Below are 18,769 nucleotides of genomic sequence, written 5' to 3'. Positions count from 1 at the left end.
GAACCTTAACTTTATTAGGAACACTATGTTGTGAACTTGTATGTTTTTAATATGAATACAAAGAACATCGTGATATCGATACCGCCGTTAGCCTGGGCGCTGTGTGTATACTGTTTGCATGACTCGTCCAGCGGAGGATGATAATGTTCGTAGAGTTCTTTTACAGTTGAGAACTTAAAATGAACTTATTATCTTACAATCTTCCGTGTGGTCGCAACCGATCACGGTAATCGAGAACACTTCGTTGGCCGCCATGATGCCTAGCGTTGTGTACAACACAAGCCGGAGTTTCCCGGAAAGAGGTCATGACGTCAGATTGAGGCCGTGAGAAATCAGTGAGTGTTTCTTGTCCGATATATGCGTTTTAGAATTAGTCACTTGTCAGATCGACAATATTATGCAAATCGTAATGCAGATATATTTTTTTTTTTCAGAATTTATTGTTGGTCGGCGAAAATACATTTTTTTTTAAACATCTAACAAAAAAGTCTAGGGTCGGGGCATTTTTTTAAACGGTCGGTCGGGTAACCGGAAACAAACAATTATTTTTTTCTTGGCCTTATGAACTTCTCCTGACTCGTCAATCACTTGATGGATGGCTAGAAGGATGGATGGATGTACTTTATTTTCTGCCAGGTCCCCTTAGGGATCAATAAATACAGTATAGATATAAAACAAATAATAAACTCTGCCATTGAGAGTGTGGGCTTTTTTTTTTTTTCCCTGATCAGCGATCTCCACTGATTTCTCAATATTTCTGGAAGTTAAGGGTTGTTTGTTTCAGCACAATGAAAATCCATTAATGTAAATGTGACTCTTGCACAGACACTGGTACATTAGCGCCATCTAGAGGTAGTGCAACTAATTAACGATTGTCTTTTTTTTTTTTTTTTTTTTTTGAGACATGGCTTTTAATTTTTACCTCTGCCAAGGAGGTTATGTTTTCGGTAGCGTTGGTTTGTCTGTTAGCAACATTACGGAAAAAGTTATGAACGGATTGCTCTGAAATTTTTTCCAGAGGTGTGACTGGGCACAAGTAACAATCCATTAAACTTTGGCGCTGATCCGGATCACTGTCTGGATCCCGGAATTTTTTAAAGGATTCTTGGCGGAGGTCTGCGCTCTCCGAGTGCTTTTCTAGTAACACATGGTTCAGAGCAATTAAAGCCTTTATCACTTACAAAATGCATTATTGTATGAGGCGTGTTCAGTCTTCCATAACAAAAGTAACGGATATGTATCCCCACTTAAATGTATTTACCGGAATGCTACCGAGCACGAATCTCTGCGAGACATATAAAACGTGCAAGACTGGATTTAACGTATAATTCACAAGGAGGCAAGTTCATGTTGTGAAAAGCCCAAACAGTCTGACACCAGATGAGCTGCTCACACCTCTTGTTGAGAGAGTTCTCTTCCGGTTTCTGAACATTTTTTTGTTCAAGCAGGGGCTATTTGTAACATTTTTGCTTATATCCGCTGAGGTTTTCTTTGCTTGTTTCGAGTTTGCCGCTGGTTGCTTTACTTTGAGTTCTGTCACAGTATCATTACATCGTTTTTATCACCGTCAGCAACATCACAACCGCTCATCGCGTGTAAATCCGGTTCCGATTCCCACCGGAGCCATGGCAAAAGATTACCGTACATGTCACTTGGTTGCCAGGGGGTAGATTAATGTTTCAACTTTGCCGTTTTGCTCCCGTTGCGACACGAGACCATTACAGCATAATGGCAGAAGATATGCAGTTTTCAGTGTGTGAGGATACGGGTAGCAGATGGTGTTACTTTATGTTGCTTAAACATGACCTGTAACCGTAGCATGCAGTACTCCTCCTGAATCCCTCCACTTGTTGCATGACACGCATCCGCTGAGCCAAGCTGGCTGACAGTAGAATGGTTTACTACACAGATTAGATGTCGATAAGACACGATTAATTTACTTCCAGAACAGAACACAGGATCTCATTGCTCAAACCTTGGCCAGTGATTTAGACTTTGTTTGTGGTTCAGCATCATTAGCTACACTACCGTTCAAAAGTTTGGGGTCACTTTGAAACTTCCTTATTTTTGAAAGAAAAGCGCTGTTCTTTTCAATGAAGATCACTTTAAACTAATCAGAAATCCACTCTATACATTGCTAATGTGGTAAATGACTATTCTAGCTGCAAATGTCTGGTTTTTGGTGCAATATCTCCATAGGTGTATAGAGGCCCATTTCCAGCAACTATCACTCCAGTGTTCTAATGGTACAATGTGTTTGCTCATTGCCTCAGAAGGCTAATGGATGATTAGAAAACCCTTGTACAATCATGTTAGCACAGCTGAAAACAGTTGAGCTCTTTAGAGAAGCTATAAAACTGACCTTCCTTTGAGCAGATTGAGGCTACATCCACACGACAACGGCAACGAGATGTTATTTAAAAAAAATATCGCATCCACATGGGCAACGATCAGTAAAATATCAGGTCCATATGGCAACGCAACGCTTGCTGAAAACGATGCAATACACATGCCACACCTCTAGGGGCGCTGTAAGACGGTCCCTTCGGAGACACCAGAACAATAGAAGAAGTAAGGACGCATGCGCATAAACTATTATGCGCGAGACTTCATATTAGCCACAAAGTCAGAAAAATCTGTTCGTAAAATTACGTTATAATGACCAAATACAATGAAAAGTATTTTTCCAGTCTCACCTGTGAAAGGTAATCCCATGTGATCTCGTTTGGACAGTAAACCTGTTGGTACAGTTAAACGCAGCACATGAATGAGGCATCTTTATTCTCCGCTTTGACCTATCCAATATGGCAGCGAGGATGATGTATGATTCTACGCAGAAGGCGGCATCTTTAATGGTCCGGAATAAATTGAATGCTACACGTTGATGGATTAATTTGTTCTTCTACGCCCTTTTTGAGGAATGTATTGTAGGACTTAAACCAACATCTGAAGAGGTGAGATCGCTCCTTTTTTTTTCCCTATTTTTGCTGGCGGGACTGACTCTGCCCTAAGGGCTATTCTCTCTCTCTCTCTCTCTCTCTCTCTCTCTCTCTCTCTCTGCACCATTACACAATAAATATTCACAGTGAAAATATTTTGTAAGCACGTTTCATGAACCAAGTTATAGGATTTGTTGACAACTCGCATCGAGTTCGTTACACTTCTACCCGGCGTGAAGCACTGACAGTCATGTGGTTGTGACGTCATCGTAAACAAATCCGTTCTACTCATCCAGACGACTTCGCAACGGCGACGTTGCCAGATCTTTCCACTCTGGGACTCGTTCTCAAAAGATTGCGTTTTGGGGCATCCAAAACGCCGGTGCCGTGTGGACGCCAGGCCTAAATGATAAACGATTGTATCGGATTCACCTGAATCCGTTGCCATGTGGACAGGGCCTGAGTTTCTGGAGCATCACATTTGTGGGGTCGATTAAATGCTCAAAATGGCCAGAAAAATGTCTTGACTATATTTTCTATTCATTTTACAACTTATGGTGGTAAATAAGTGTGACTTTTCATGGAAAACACAATTGTCTGGGTGACCCCAAACTTCTGAACGGTAGTGTACTTGACGAGCTAACTTGCCATACTTTTTTTTTTTTTTTATTAAATTACTTTTGCCATCATGTTGGTTTTAGTGTCGTGTCATTTGGCTTTCTGGGCAACTAAAATGTGGGACTGTGCAGTACACTGTAGCTTTTACGTTGTCGGTGGAATAGCTAACCAGTTTATTATTTGTTCACCCATGCTGTTTGCACTTTGTAAATGTTTGTTTCCGTTTGTTTCTGCAGCACACCCTGATTGTTGCAGATCCAGAAAACCTCCTTAAGGCCCCCACTATTGTTGGCAAGCCCACTGAGAACCCCATCCTCTTCAAAGGTGTCGGGTGGGTCATCTTTGTCACGTTTAACTGTTAATCATGAGATAAAAGAATAAGGATATATAGTATACAGTACCAGTCAAAAGTTTGGACACCTTCTATGAATGTCGTTTTTATTTTTATTAATTAACAGGCACTTCATGTCTTAAAGTAATGATGGATGTCATTTCTCTTTACTTACTTGAGCGGTTCTTGACATAATACGGATTACTGCAGTTGTGGAATAGAGCTATTTACTGTGTGATCTCAAACGCGTTAAGAAGGCGAGAAATTGCACTGATTATCCCCAGCTGGCTGAAAGGCCCGAAGGGGGATTATGTCATGGTGATGTCTGTCCTGGGAAGGGTGCTCACCGTCTGAAATCAACTCCTCTCACAATTTTTGGAGGAATTTCACGAAACTTGGCAGGAATCTGTTATATGTCGGTAATACACACGTTGTAATTTTGTTAAATTTTACCAGAGTTACAGCCCTTGATTAACAAAAATTATAACTTGACAATTTCATGAGCGTGTTGTCCTTCTGAAATCAACTCCTCTTACAGTTTGTGGAGGAATTTCACCAAACTTGGCAGAAGGCATTGTTGTATGTCGGTAGTACGCATATTGTAATTTCATTAAATTTGGTCACGTTTTATCAGAGTTGTGGCTCTTGATTAACAACCTTGTACTTTCACAATTTCATGAAGGTGTGCTTGCCTTCTGACATCAACTCCTCGAAACAATATTTGGACGAATTTCTCGAAACTTGACAAAAGGCCTTGTTATATGACGGTAATACACACATTACAATTTTTATTTCATTTGTGAAAATTTTCCCAGAGTTTTGACCCTTGATTAAATAACTTTGACAATTTCATGAGGGTGTACGTTCTTCTGAAATCAACTCCTCTCACAGTTTGTGGAGGAATTTCACCAAATTTGGTAAAAGGCTTTGTTGTATGACAGTTATACGCAGGTTGAAATTTGGTTTAATTTGGGCAAATTTTACCAGAGTTATACTGTTGATTATTAACAAACTTGTACTTTTGGCAATTTCATCAAGGTGTGCTTGCTTTCTGAAATCAACTTCCCTCACAATTTTTGGAGGAATTTCATGTGATTTGGCAAAAAGTTTTTATCCCTTGCTGGCCGAAAGGCCCCCGATGTCATGGTGATGGACAGACAGATGGACGTCTCAGGAAGGGTACTCGCCTTCTAAAATCAACTCCGCTCACAATTTTTGGAGGAATTTCATGTGATTTGGCAAAAAGTTTTTATCCCTTGCTGGCCGAAAGGCCCGATGTCATGGTGATGGACAGACAGATGGACGTCTCAGGAAGGGTACTCGCCTTCTAAAATCAACTCCGCTCACAATTTTTGGAACAATTTCACGATACTTGGCAGGATTCTTTGTTATATGTCGATAATACGCATTATTGCAATTTCATTCAATTCAGTCTCATTTTACCAGAGTTATGGCGTAGTTGCCAGCGGGGGATATTGTGCTCTCAGAGCACTCTTGTTAACTTTTGACGAGGCACCTGTTAATTGAAAAGCATTCCAGGTGACTACCTCCATGAAGCTGGTTAAGATAATGCCAGTAGTGTGCAAAGAGTCAAGGTAAACGGTGGTTGGTTTGAAGAATCTAAACTATGGAACTCATTTTGTTTAACACTTCTTGTTTACAAAATTCCATATGTGATTTCATAGTTCTGATGTCATCATTCTACAATGTAGAAAATGGTCAAAATACAGAAAAAACTGAGTAGGTGTGTCCAGATTTTTGATTGGTACTGTATGTCCCTTTTTGTACACACTGTCCGTGTTCATTTCACCTGCGTTGGGATGGGAAATGAACATGGACAGTGTGTACAAAAAAGGGACGTACGGTACCAGTCAAAAATTTGGACACACCTACTCATCTGTACAAATGTCTGGGTGTACATCTGTACTCTCACTAGTGCTGCCTGAGGCCAAGTTTACATTAGACCGTATCTGTCTCGTTTTCTTCGCGGATGCACTGTCCGTTTACATTAAAACGCCGGGAAACGGGAATCCGCCAGGGTCCACGTATTCAATCCAGATCGTGTCTGGTCCGGTGCTGTGTAAACATTGAGATACGCGGATACGCTGTGCTGAGCTCTAGCTGGCGTTGTCATTGGACAACGTCACTGTGACACCCACCTTCCTGATTCGCTGGTGTTGGTCATGTGATGCGACTGCTGAAAAACGGCGCGGACTTCCGCCTTGTATCACCTTTCATTAAAGAGTATAAAAGTATGAAAATACTGCAAATACTGATGCAAATACTGCCCATTGTGTAGTTATGATGGTCTTTAGGCTTGCCATCCTTCCACTTGCAAGTGGTAAGTGATATGCACTGAGATCACACACACAGCGGCTCAGTCCCGAATCAGTGCTCGTGCGCTATACTCGCGCGCTCTGTGAGCTGCGCAGGGCCGGAGTGCGCACCCTCCAGAGGGCACTCGCTGTTCAGGGCGGAGTGAGTTGGAGCGCAGGATGCCTGCGGAGCCGAGCGTATCCGTGTATTGGTGTTGCTGTGTGCACGCGAATCGTGTATTGGTGTTGCTGTGTGCACACTAATCGTTTTAAAAACGTTAATCTGATGATCCGCTGATACGGTCTAATGTAAACCCCACCTGAGACTTCTGTCCCCTTTGTCTTCATTGTGGATGTGGTGATATGCTCATGTCAAATAGCATTTTATTGTAAACTACTACTTTTATTTCCAGAATGGTGGCCGATCCAGACAACCCTCTTGTCCTGGACATCCTCACAGGTTCCTCCACTTCTTACTCCTACTTCCCTGATCGTCCGATTACACAAGTGAGTATGCAGCATGGTTTGGTAATGCAGTGTTTCCCACAGATCTGAACGATAAGGAATGCTTAGGATATTGATATTGAGTAGATATGAGAAACAAACACACCAAGACTGTTTTGTATGACCTGTATCTCATCCCACACCTCAGCTTGATTTGTACAAATGCCCGTTACCTCACTCGCACGTTCTTGGCTCTTTCGTGTACGTGTCATTCCGCCAGTCTCACTGACTCTCGGAAGATCATTTGCATTTCATCTTGTAGTTGACGAGTAGAATTTAATATCAAAATAATATTTACGTAATGATCGGCTTTCTTATTTCTGCACTTACTTTATCAAGACATCAAGCGTTTGTTCTTATAAATTTCTGTGTTAAATCAGTGTCCCACATTCAGTAAATGGCAGCTAAACCTACATTCTGCCATATCTTGATATGCGCTATTTGGCCAAAAGTATGTGGGGACACAACTGTCCATCCTTTCATTATATACCACTTATCTGTCAAGGCCTCTGCATGCTCTTGCGACAAGGCTTTCGCAGATAGCTTTTCGCAGACAGTTGTAATTTATCGTTGAGCGGGGAGTAATAGGCGTGCGCGATGTTATTCACCGCCACAACGCAAGGGGGCGCGAAGTCACGAAATCGCTGGGAGTAGTTGGTGGGTGTGGTTAGTGGAGTGTTTCTCATCTCATTATCTCTAGCCGCTTTATCCTTCTACAGGGTCGCAGGCAAGCTGGAGCCTATCTCAGCTGACTACGGGCGAAAGGCGGGGTACACCCTGGACAAGTCGCCAGGTCATCACAGGGCTGACACATAGACACAGACAACCATTCACATTCACACCTACGGTCAATTTAGAGTCACCAGTTAACCTAACCTGCATGTCTTTGGACTGTGGGGGAAACCGGAGCACCCGGAGGAAACCCACGCGGACACGGGGAGAACATGCAAACTCCACACAGAAAGGCCCTCGCCGGCCACGGGGCTCGAACCCAGGACCTTCTTGCTGTGAGGCGACAGCGCTAACCACTACACCACCGTGCCGCCCAGTGGAGTGTTTATCCTCCGGTTACTTATAATGACTAGAACTGGAGTCGTATAGATGTACGTACTTCCTCGATCAACCGCTCTTCGTGCTGCTCCATCTTCGCTCGTGTTTTTAAAAATGGCGGTTGTGAAAACAAACCAAACCAGGAAAGTAGGGAAGCGGAAGTGCGTGTACAGCGGATGTAGAGTGGACCAATCGGAGCCCTCTTGTCTGCGACGCTGTCTGCAAGGCTTCTGCAGTGGTCACAATTTTTGGGAGGTGTGCGCAGAGCGTCTGCGAAGATGGGGGGGGCTACGCAGACGCTATCTGCGGCGCCGTCTGCGAGGACTGGGTTGTCAGCATAAATTGGCCTTCAGGGTTGCGGGAGAAGCTGGGGCTAATCCCAGCTGACTTTGGGTGAGAGGCGGGGTACACCCTGGACAGGTCACCAGTCTATCTTGGGGCTAACGCAGACATTCATTCACACCTATGGGCAATTTAGAGTTGCCATTTGACCTAATTTGCATGTCTTTGGGCTGTCGGAGGAAACCAGAGCACCGAGAGGAAATCCATGCAGGCATGGGGAGAACCTGTAAACTCCACACATGCCCCTTTTCCACCAAATCAGTTCCTGGGCTGGTTCGGGGCTAGTGCTGGTGCTGGTTCACAACTCGTTCAACTTGCGAGCCAGCTGAGAACCAGTTTGCTTTTCCATAGCTTGTGGTGCTAAGGGGAGCCACGTCATTACGTCGCTGTATACGTCAGTTACGTCGCTGCGTTTGCATAAACCTTGGCGCGAATATCGAAGCAACAACAACACGGAGAAGAAGCAGCAGCAGCAACAACAATAATGGATGACTTCGCATTTGTACAGCTGCTGCTTCTCATCGCTTAAAAATGGCGACCTTTCGCGGTCTTGCGATTGTTGTTGGTCTTAACAACTCCGCCCCCCCCCGCTGACGTAAGCGGTTCTTTCCTCTGGCCCAGCAAAGAGCTGGTGTTAGCCTGGAACCGTTTTTTTCTGGCCCCAGAGCCAGTTCTTTGTCAGTGGAAACAGAAAACCTGGTTCCAAACTAAGCACTGGCCCCGAACCAGCCCTGGAACTGCTTTGGTGGAAAAGGGGTAACAAAGGCCCCAGTCAGCTGTGTGGTTCGAGTCCAGAACCTTCTTGCTGTAACAGAGCTAATCACTGTGCTGACCATCACACTTGTATGTGGGTCTTCTCCAAAATGAGTTGGAATTCTATACTCGCAATTACATGGAATGTCTTTGTTGACTGTAGCATTATAGTTTCCCTTTACTGGCCCAACATGTTCCAATACCCCGATGCACAAAGTGACACGAGTTGATGATAAGGTTGGAGTAAAGGAACTCAAGTGGCCTGGACAGAGCCTGGACCTCAACCCCACTGAACACCTTTGGGATGAACTGGAGCACCGACTGCACCCCGGGCCTCCTCGCCTGACATCAGTGCCTGACCTCACTAATGCTCTTGTGGCTGAAGGAGTAAATTCCCAAAACCACACTCCAAAATCTAGTGGAAAGCCTTCCCAGAAGAGTGGAGGTTATTATAACAGCAAAATCTGGAATGGGATGTTCAACAAGCACATTGGGTGTCCCCAAACTTCTGGCCATATAGTGCATACTTGCCGTCCCCTTTATTAGGAACACCTGCATACCCATTCAATTGTCAAATCAGCCAATCAGTGGGCACAGGTTTGCTGAAACTGGATAGTTGAAGATCGGAAAAAGACATACCCTGTGTCCGAAATCACTCCCTACTCACTATATAGTGGACTATATAATGAGTTTGTGATTTTGTAGTGCTGTCCGAATGTATAGTGAGAATTATTACACCCTATATAGTATAGTGCACTCAGTGTCCGACGATGCACCGTGAAAAGTAGTGTACAACCGATGGTCGCTAACCAAGCAGTATATCCCATCATGCATTGTGGTCGCACTGAAAGAAATCAAATCAAAAGTCTCAAATCTGATTTAATAAAAGGCAGCGGCAAAGAAGAAAGTATTCAGCCTTGATTTAAAAAAAAAAAAATTGAAAGATGCAGGTACTTTATTAATGTGAGAAATACACTGGGGCGGCACGGTGGTGTAGTGGTTAGCGCTGTCGTCTCACAGCAAGAAGGTCCTGGGTTCGAGCCCCGTGGCCGGCGAGGGCCTTTCTGTGTGGAGTTTGCATGTTCTCCCCGTGTCCGCGTGGGTTTCCTCCGGGTGCTCCGGTTTCCCCCACAGTCCAAAGACATGCAGGTTAGGTTAACTGGTGACTCTAAATTGACCGTAGGTGTGAATGTGAGTGTGAATGGTTGTGTCTCTGTGTCAGCCCTGTGATGACCTGGCGACTTGTCCAGGGTGTACCCCGCCTTTCGCCCGTAGTCAGCTGGGATAGGCTCCAGCTTGCCTGCAACCCTGTAGAACAGGATAAAGCAGCTAGAGATGATGAGATGAGATGAGAAATACACTCCGTATAATGTGTCACAAAAATGCATGCATGTATTTATTTTGAAAACCCACCAGCCGACTGGTCTGGCACATTTTAATTGTGCGACAGTAATGATGCAAATAACCGGCTAGTGGCCTTGTGGTAGCGTGTCCGCCTCTCGATCGGGAGATCGTGAGTTCTAGTCACGGTCGGGTCATACCAAAGACCATCATAAAAATGGCACCTACTGCCGTCTGGCAAGGTATGCTGCAATACAGATGCGAGTGGGGAGTTAAACTCTCGTGGTTACCAGAGGACATGCCCCCCACTGTAACCCTAGCTATGTAATAGGCGAGAGGCCGAGGGCTGCGGAAACGGAGATCGGCGCCGCCCGATGCACCACACGGTGCGGGAAGGACTTTAACTTAATGATGCAAATAACAGCGCGACGGAGTAGTGTCCGAAAGCGTTTTTTCATCTTCTCAATGAGCTCACTGTATAGTCCTCTAAATAGTAATTCACTATATAGTGAATATGGAGTAGTGAACGAGTGAGTGATTTCAGACACGGGGCAGGTGATGTTTTTCCAACATTCAACTATCTAGTTTTGGTGAGACCTGTGCTCAAAGTAATCTCAGATTCCTGTTATTGCCTGATGAGAAAAACCAGTATGGTCTGCTGTTATAGCTCCCCTGCCTCAAGATTTGATGTGCATTCTGCGACGCTTTTCTCCTCACCACGTTTGTAATAAGTGCTTGAGTTATGCAGCCTTCCTGTCAGCTCAAATCAATCTGCCCGTTCTGCTCTATCTTTCAACAAGGCATTTCTGCCTACAGCTACTCACGTGGATGATGATGATTTCCCCCCCCGCCCTGTTCTGTGTAAACTCTCGTGACTAGTGCACATTAAAATTCCAGGAGATCAGCCATTTCTGAAATATTCAAACCAGCCTGTCTGGCAGCAACCATCATGCTATGGTCCATGTCACAGAGATCATATTTTTTCCCCCCATCCTGATATTTGATGTCAACATTTAGCGGATGCCTTTGACTTGCACCTGCATGTTTTTATGCATTGTGCTGCTAGGACATGATTTCGTGATCGGATAACTGCATGAATGGGGAAGGGTACAGGTGTTTCTATTAAAGTGGCTAGGGTTTTTACACCTGATTGAGTGTTATTTCAATCAAAGATTTATAACCCCTGCAAACAAAGGTGCGTTTTTTTTTTGGGGGGGGGGGAGGTATAGGAATCACCCTTTCCATCCGTCTGTCCATGTGTCTTGTAAGCATAACTCCTAAACAGTTCGATGAAACCTTTACACAGTTGCAGTATACCGTGTGAAGGAAAACTGCGATGTTTCAAAGGGGAGATAATTCAACTTACTCCCTTACATAGGGCAATATATGACCGGCTCGTAAGCGGGAGGTATTCTATAGTGAGTAAACTCAGTTCTAGTTTCAAATAACACTTCTGTCTGCTTGTACAACCCCGATTCCGAAAAAGTTGGGACAAAGTACAAATTGTAAATAAAAACGGAATGCAATGATGTGGAAGTTTCAAAATTCCATATTTTATTCAGAATAGAACATAGATGACATATCAAATGTTTAAACTGAGAAAATGTATCATTTAAAGAGAAAAATTAGGTGATTTTTAAATTTCATGACAACAACACATCTCAAAGTTGGGACAAGGCCATGTTTACCACTGTGAGACATCCCCTTTTCTCTTTACAACAGTCTGTAAACGTCTGGGGACTGAGGAGACAAGTTGCTCAAGTTTAGGGATAGGAATGTTAACCCATTCTTGTCTAATGTAGGATTCTAGTTGCTCAACTGTCTTAGGTCTTTTTTGTCGTATCTTCCGTTTTATGATGTGCCAAATGTTTTCTATGGGTGAAAAATCTGGACTGCAGGCTGGCCAGTTCAGTACCCGGACCCTTCTTCTACGCAGCCATGATGCTGTAATTGATGCAGTATGTGGTTTGGCATTGTCATGTTGGAAAATGCAAGGTCTTCCCTGAAAGAGACGTCGTCTGGATGGGAGCATATGTTGCTCTAGAACCTGGATATACCTTTCAGCATTGATGGTGTCTTTCCAGATGTGTAAGCTGCCCATGCCACACACACTAATGCAACCCCATACCATCAGAGATGCAGGCTTCTGAACTGAGCGCTGATAACAACTTGGGTCGTCCTTCTCCTCTTTAGTCCGAATGACACGGTGTCCCTGATTTCCATAAAGAACTTCAAATTTTGATTCGTCTGACCACAGAACAGTTTTCCACTTTGCCACAGTCCATTTTAAATGAGCCTTGGCCCAGAGAAGACATCTGCGCTTCTGGATCATGTTTAGATATGGCTTCTTCTTTGAACTATAGAGTTTTAGCTGGCAACGGCGGATGGCATGGTGAATCATCTCATCTGTAGCCACTTTATCCTGTTCTACAGGGTTGCAGGCAAGCTGGAGCCTATCCCAGCTGACTCCGGGCGAAAGGCGGGGTACACCCTGGACAAGTCGCCAGGTCATCACAGGCTGACACATAGACACAGACAACCATTCACACTCACATTCACTCCTACGGTCAAATTAGGGTCACCAGTTAACCTAACCTGCATGTCTTTGGACTGTGGGGGAAACCGGAGCACCCGGAGGAAACCCACGCGGACACGGGGAGAACATGCAAACTCCACACAGAAAGGCCCTCGCCGACCACGGGGCTCGAACCCGGACCTTCTTGCTGTGAGGCAACAGCGCTAACCACTACACCACCGTGCCACCCATGGTGAATTGTGTTCACAGATAATGTTCTCTGGAAATATTCCTGAGCCCATTTTGTGATTTCCAATACAGAAGCATGCCTGTATGTGATGCAGTGCCGTCTAAGGGCCCGAAGATCACGGGCCCACAGTATGGTTTTCCAGCCTTGACCCTTACGCACAGAGATTCTTCCAGATTCTCTGAATCTTTTGATGATATTATGCACTGTAGATGATGATATGTTCAAACTCTTTGCAATTTTACACTGTCGAACTCCTTTCTGATATTGCTCCACTATTTGTCGGCGCAGAATTATGGGGATTGGTGATCCTCTTCCCATCTTTACTTCTGAGAGCCGCTGACACTCCAAGATGCTCTTTTTATACCCAGTCATGTTAATGACCTATTGCCAATTGACCTAATGAGTTGCAATTTGGTCCTCCAGCTGTTCCTTTTTTGTACCTTTTAACTTTTCCAGCCTCTTATTGCCCCTGTCCCAACTCTTTTGAGATGCGTTGCTGTCATGAAATTTTAAAATGTCTCACTTTCGACATTTGATATGTTGTCTATGTTCTATTGTGAATACAATATCAGTTTTTGAGACTTGTAAATTATTGCATTCCAGTTTTATTTACAATTTGTACTTTGTCCCAACTTTTTTGGAATCGGGGGTGTATTTCAGTAAGATTAAGCAGGAATACTACCCGGATGGGATGCCTGGACTGATTATTTCATGGTTATTCTCTCTCCTATATTCCATTCTTATCACAGTACCCTCATGCAGTTGGAAAGAACACCCTCCTGATTGCTGGCCTGCAGGCAAGAAACAACGCTCGTGTGATCTTCAGTGGATCCTTGCATTTCTTCAGCGACGCCTTCTTCAACTCGCCAGTGCAGAAAGCCACCCCAGGATCCAAGAGGTATGAAATATCATGTTCCTTGTTTTTTATCCCCCACCACGAAGTGCACAGGAGGATATAGGAATGGAGTTTGTCCGTCCATTTCAATCTGGACAAGTTTTCTCAAACTACATAAGCTACGTCAATGAAACTTTTCGTGCTCGTATTACTATTCATGATCCAAGTTCAGTTTGAAAATCATTTATAAGAAATTTATTTTTTTCCAGAGTTATGGCCCTTGCTTTATCATTGGACTTTTTGTATAAGTGGACTCAGTCTGGACAAGTTTTCTCAGAAACTACATCACCTACATCAATGAAACTTTGCGTGCTCATACTACTAAAAAAAAGCTGGGTGGCGTTTTATGAAGGTGTCATAGCGCTTATGACATAAGTCAATATTAAAGTAATGGGTTTATAAGGTCGTAAGTGTTAAGAGGTCTTTATAAAATGCTTGTGGCGGGAGATGGCGTTGACTGACTGTCTTTTTGTTAAAAGAAAAATTCTTCGACTGTTCCTTCATCCATTTCTAATCAGTCAGATTGAACTGTGCCTCAGCGCAACAAAAAAAAAAAAAAGGACTTTGGACTAGAGCCCTGCACTCCCGCGGGGGACTCGCGGGACCCGCCGCAAAGCAGTGCGGCACGGGACAAATTTTGAAAGCTCATTGCGGGCGCAGCCGGGACCGGAAGTACACGTATGCAGGCGGGAGCGGGAGTGCACATATGCAGGCGCGGGTGGGAGCGGTGATAAGCTGCAGTCCCGCTAACTAAAAACGTGTTTTAAACAGGTTACACAGTGACGGTAGGCTTGACTCAATGCTATCCCAGAAATCCTTCCTGTAATATGCAAATTTGGCCGCCTCTGATTGGACAGCCAAATTTGCATATCACAGGAAGGATTTCTGGGATAGCATTGAGTCAAGCTTACCGTCACTGTGTAACCTGTCTCTCTGATTAGAGTTGTAGACTAACTTAAGCAGTAAATCACTTCACTCATGGTACAAAGCAAGCCCATTCACTTTTTTATGCTGATCAGAGAATTACAATGGTTTCTCATGTGACACAAATGTGCGATTCGCAATTAAATATTTTAATCGCTTGACAGCATATTATTATTATTATTATTATTATGAGACACTACATGCTGAATTCAGAAACAAGGTAACTAATAACAAATGTGAACGTGAGCTGTAGATATTTATGCTCAAATCCACTCAAAGTAGGGGGCGGGGCACCATCACGCTGTGTCAAGACAAGAACTTTCCTGAGAAATAACGCAAACGTCTGCATCATGCGGGATTTGCGGGCGGGAGCAGGACAAAATATGGGGAGCGGGACTGAAAATCATAATTCTTTGTGGGCGTGGGCGGGAGCGGGACTGAAAAATCATAATTCTTTGCGGGCGGGAGTGGGACTGCACAATGCGGGCGGGAGCGGGACTGAAAAATCCGACCCGCGCAGACCTCTACTTTGGACCATAAACATTCACAGTTTAAAGAAAAAAAATGAATGCAAAAGTTTCCATCCCCTGGGAGGGAATCCAAGGAAATTGCACCTCAGGTTTACAAATAAATTCCAACATGTTACTGAATGTTAGAAATGACAAGAAAAATATTCAAGAATATTTCTGTCCCATTGAGAAAAAGGATTTGTAAACTTTTTTTTGATGTGATATTTTGTGCTTGAATTAATCTTATTAATAAAATAGTTTGATCATTTATGTATTGTGTGTAAAATGTAACGCCCTTCTAAGAGTATGCAAACTCTTGCATTTGTGTACAAAAAGAGAAACGAGTATAATTATAATTGACTATATTGGTGAGCTTAATGTTAGCATTGCTTACAAGTGTTGTCTTTGTTTAATAGAGTTAATAATACAATCATTTCAGTATTGAGAAATATACAGTAGTTGTGAGCATCATGCATCCTGAGTGTTTAAAATCAGGACTGAAACCGTAAGGGAAGAAAATTTGGGGAATTTTATTTATTTTTTGGGAGAATCCATCAGAATACAAGCCATCCGGAAACCGTAGGTGTATTGTGATTAAAGTGATGTCTGTGATGCTTCAGCTATTCACAGACCGGTAATCGGGATCTGGCCGAAGCTCTCGCCCGTTGGGTGTTTAAGGAGGCAGGTGTCCTCAGGGTTGGCGCTGTAAGTCATCATAAAGTGGGCGAAAGTACGCCGCCAGCAGCTTATACCATCACTGACCTGGTGGTGAGTTGTTTTTTATTCCTGCTACAGTTTTGCACTTTCGTTTCTGACCTTCGTTTTTCAAAAAAACACTGCTGAAAACCAGGGTGTTACTGATACCTAGTCTTTTATATTATTGATTACAGGAATACAGCATTGTAATCGAGATGCTGTCCGAGGGCCGCTGGGTGCCATTTGACGGAGATGACATTCAGCTGGAGTTTGTCCGGATCGACCCCTTCGTCAGGACCTACCTCAAGAAAAACGGTATCCACGTGATTTAGTCTGCCTTCTAAATCGTAGATACAAGACCTGAAACTGAAGATGTTATGAAGTTACACACGTGCTTTGGGCTTCCAGTAAGCTACAGAATTGACTTTAAAGCATTGCTGCTGGTGTACAAATCTCTAAATGGTACAGGGCCCAATTACCTCTCTATGTTGCAGCGACCTAACCCAATCAGATCTACCAGATCGCAACAGAAAAATTTACTATTAAAACCAGTTGTTAAAACAAAGTGTGGTGAAGCAGCTTTTAGCTACTATGCAGTACAGCTATGGAACCAACTGCCAGAGGACATTAAAAATGCTCCTGCTGTTGGCAGCTTCAAATCTAGGTTAAAGACCAAGTTGTTTTCAGATGCTTTCTGTTAAATAATTAATATTTTTACATTTTTTATAATCTTTACTTTCTCTGCATGTTTTAAATTTACTTTAACTTTATTCTATTTTATTCAGCTAGTTTTTTTTTTCCCTTTCTCTTTTTCTCCTTTTTCTTTTTGGCATTTTAATATTTTATTTCTACTGTTTAATTCTTATTATTTTCTTTTAATTCTTTTAATTCTTTTAATTAATTATTTTAGAATAAAGAAAATTATTTTATGTAATTTTATTTCTCTATTGTTTACTGTTTTGTTTTTACTTCTGTAAAGCACATTGAACTGCCATTGTGTATGAAATGTGCTATATAAATAAACTTGCCTTGCCTTTGTCTGCACAGGTGGCAAATACAGTGTCCAGTTTAAGCTGCCAGATGTGTATGGCGTGTTTCAATTCAAAGTCGATTATAACAGACTGGGCTATACACACCTTTACTCCTCCACACAGGTAAGTGCATTTTGTTTTTAATGCTGTGGTTTCTGTTCACGAAGGCATACTTTCTATTAATTTTGACCCTGTGTCACAGGTGTCTGTCCGCCCGCTGCAGCACACCCAGTACGAGCGCTACATCCCCTCTGCTTACCCATACTACGCCAGTGTGTTCTCCATGATGGCTGGCTTGTTTGTCTTCAGCATCGTCTTCCTCCACATGAAGGAGAAGGAGAAGTCCGATTAAGTAGGAGTTGCAGTTTAAGAATGAAATCCGATTGGGTTGAACCTGTCCTAGTGCGCAGGTCGGTGGTTGAGAATCGAACTGTCCTGGTGTAGGGTTTTTCCATGAGTTGATCATGCCACTACAACTTTACACATGGATTGTCAACCTGAGTTTAAATGCTCTTTTGTACAAGTTGTTGTTGTGTGTTTTGTTTTTTTTTTTTTTGCAAGAAGTCTCCAGGCTGGTTTGTCATTTTTTCATGGATGCAAACGGCGCGCCTTTTGGCGGATGCCGCCTTTTTCACGGCTGTCTGGAGGGCTTGTGTGAATCGCGCAGATCCGATGAGTTTTGTTTTTTTTTGGGGGGGCATTGGAGTGTCTGATTATAATTTCATCAAAGTAAATTCTGTATTAAAATTACTAAATAAGCAAATACCATTAGTCCATGAAACATAGGAAGTATAGGTATGAGAAGAAAACAGTAAATCAGAAAGCTGCGCACGTAAAGCCAGTTGGCTGCGCGCTATTATCTGCTGCTGGCTGCACTTCACTGCACGCGCAAGGATTTCCATCAGTCCAACGTGAGTTACGTAAGTTACGTGATTGGCTTTACGTGCGCAGCTTTCTGATCTACTGTTTTCTTCTCATACTTCCTATGTTTCATGGATTGTAATGGCATTTGCTTATTTAGTAACTTTAATACAGAATTTACTTTGATGAAATTATAATCAGACACTCCAACGCCCCCCCCCCCCCCCCCCCCAAAAAAAAAACCTCATCGGATCTGCACGATTCACACAAGTCCCCCAGACAGCCGTGAAAAAGGCGGCATCCGCCAAAAGGCGCACCGTTTGCATCCATGTTTTATTTAAATAAAGTGGAAAAAAGTCCCACAGTGTAAATCTAACTGCAGTTTCGATGAATGAATGCACTGATCTTTTTGTTCATGAAGCTTAAAATTGTAATGAAAAATGTTAAAATTCTGTAAAAGTACCAGGGTTTATTAAAATGGTCCACCATCCCGCCACCTTTAAATTTTTTGTCTGCTTTTATTTGGTTGTTTGTAAACCTCTTTTCTAGAAGAGTGTATGGATGCTCCTTTATGTTGCCGATATTAGAGCTCTGATTATTGTCCAATACAAGGTTTTGATCGAATACTAAAGCCTGGTGCACATGGGCGAGTTTCCGTCGCTTGGTCGTGCAACTTTTTGACGCAAGCGGAAAATTGCTTCGCGTGCGCATATTTGCAACAGCATATTTATTTTTGCTTGTGACAGATCGCAGGTATCGAACATGCTTGATATTCTGTGAGTGTCTGTGATAACGAAGCGATCACCTTCAAAGGCTAAGCCAATCCCCACGTGCGAAGTAGTCACGTGATTTCCACATCACTTGCATCGTTCACTGGTTGCAGATAACGTGCACA

At 43.2% G+C, this 18,769-nt stretch overlaps 1 protein-coding gene across 1 annotated transcript in view; it reads left to right on the top strand.

The window, feature by feature from the left end:
* Nucleotides 1–17,761, top strand: part of ddost (dolichyl-diphosphooligosaccharide--protein glycosyltransferase subunit (non-catalytic)) — a 30,187-nt gene extending 12,426 nt beyond the window's left edge. Inside the window, exons 5-11 of the mRNA XM_060938326.1 lie at nucleotides 3,794–3,888; nucleotides 6,617–6,710; nucleotides 13,708–13,856; nucleotides 15,907–16,054; nucleotides 16,177–16,297; nucleotides 17,030–17,136; nucleotides 17,216–17,761. Coding sequence (XP_060794309.1) covers nucleotides 3,794–3,888; nucleotides 6,617–6,710; nucleotides 13,708–13,856; nucleotides 15,907–16,054; nucleotides 16,177–16,297; nucleotides 17,030–17,136; nucleotides 17,216–17,365 — 864 coding nt within the window. The 3' untranslated portion in view covers nucleotides 17,366–17,761. The remainder of the gene's footprint in view (nucleotides 1–3,793; nucleotides 3,889–6,616; nucleotides 6,711–13,707; nucleotides 13,857–15,906; nucleotides 16,055–16,176; nucleotides 16,298–17,029; nucleotides 17,137–17,215) is intronic.
* The last annotated feature ends 1,008 nt before the right edge of the window (nucleotides 17,762–18,769 follow it).

Source organism: Neoarius graeffei, chromosome 13 (assembly GCF_027579695.1).
Source record: "Neoarius graeffei isolate fNeoGra1 chromosome 13, fNeoGra1.pri, whole genome shotgun sequence".
NCBI classification, from domain to species: Eukaryota; Metazoa; Chordata; class Actinopteri; order Siluriformes; family Ariidae; genus Neoarius; species Neoarius graeffei.
Note: the sequence above shows the minus strand (reverse complement) of the source record. Positions and strands in the feature narration are given on the sequence as shown.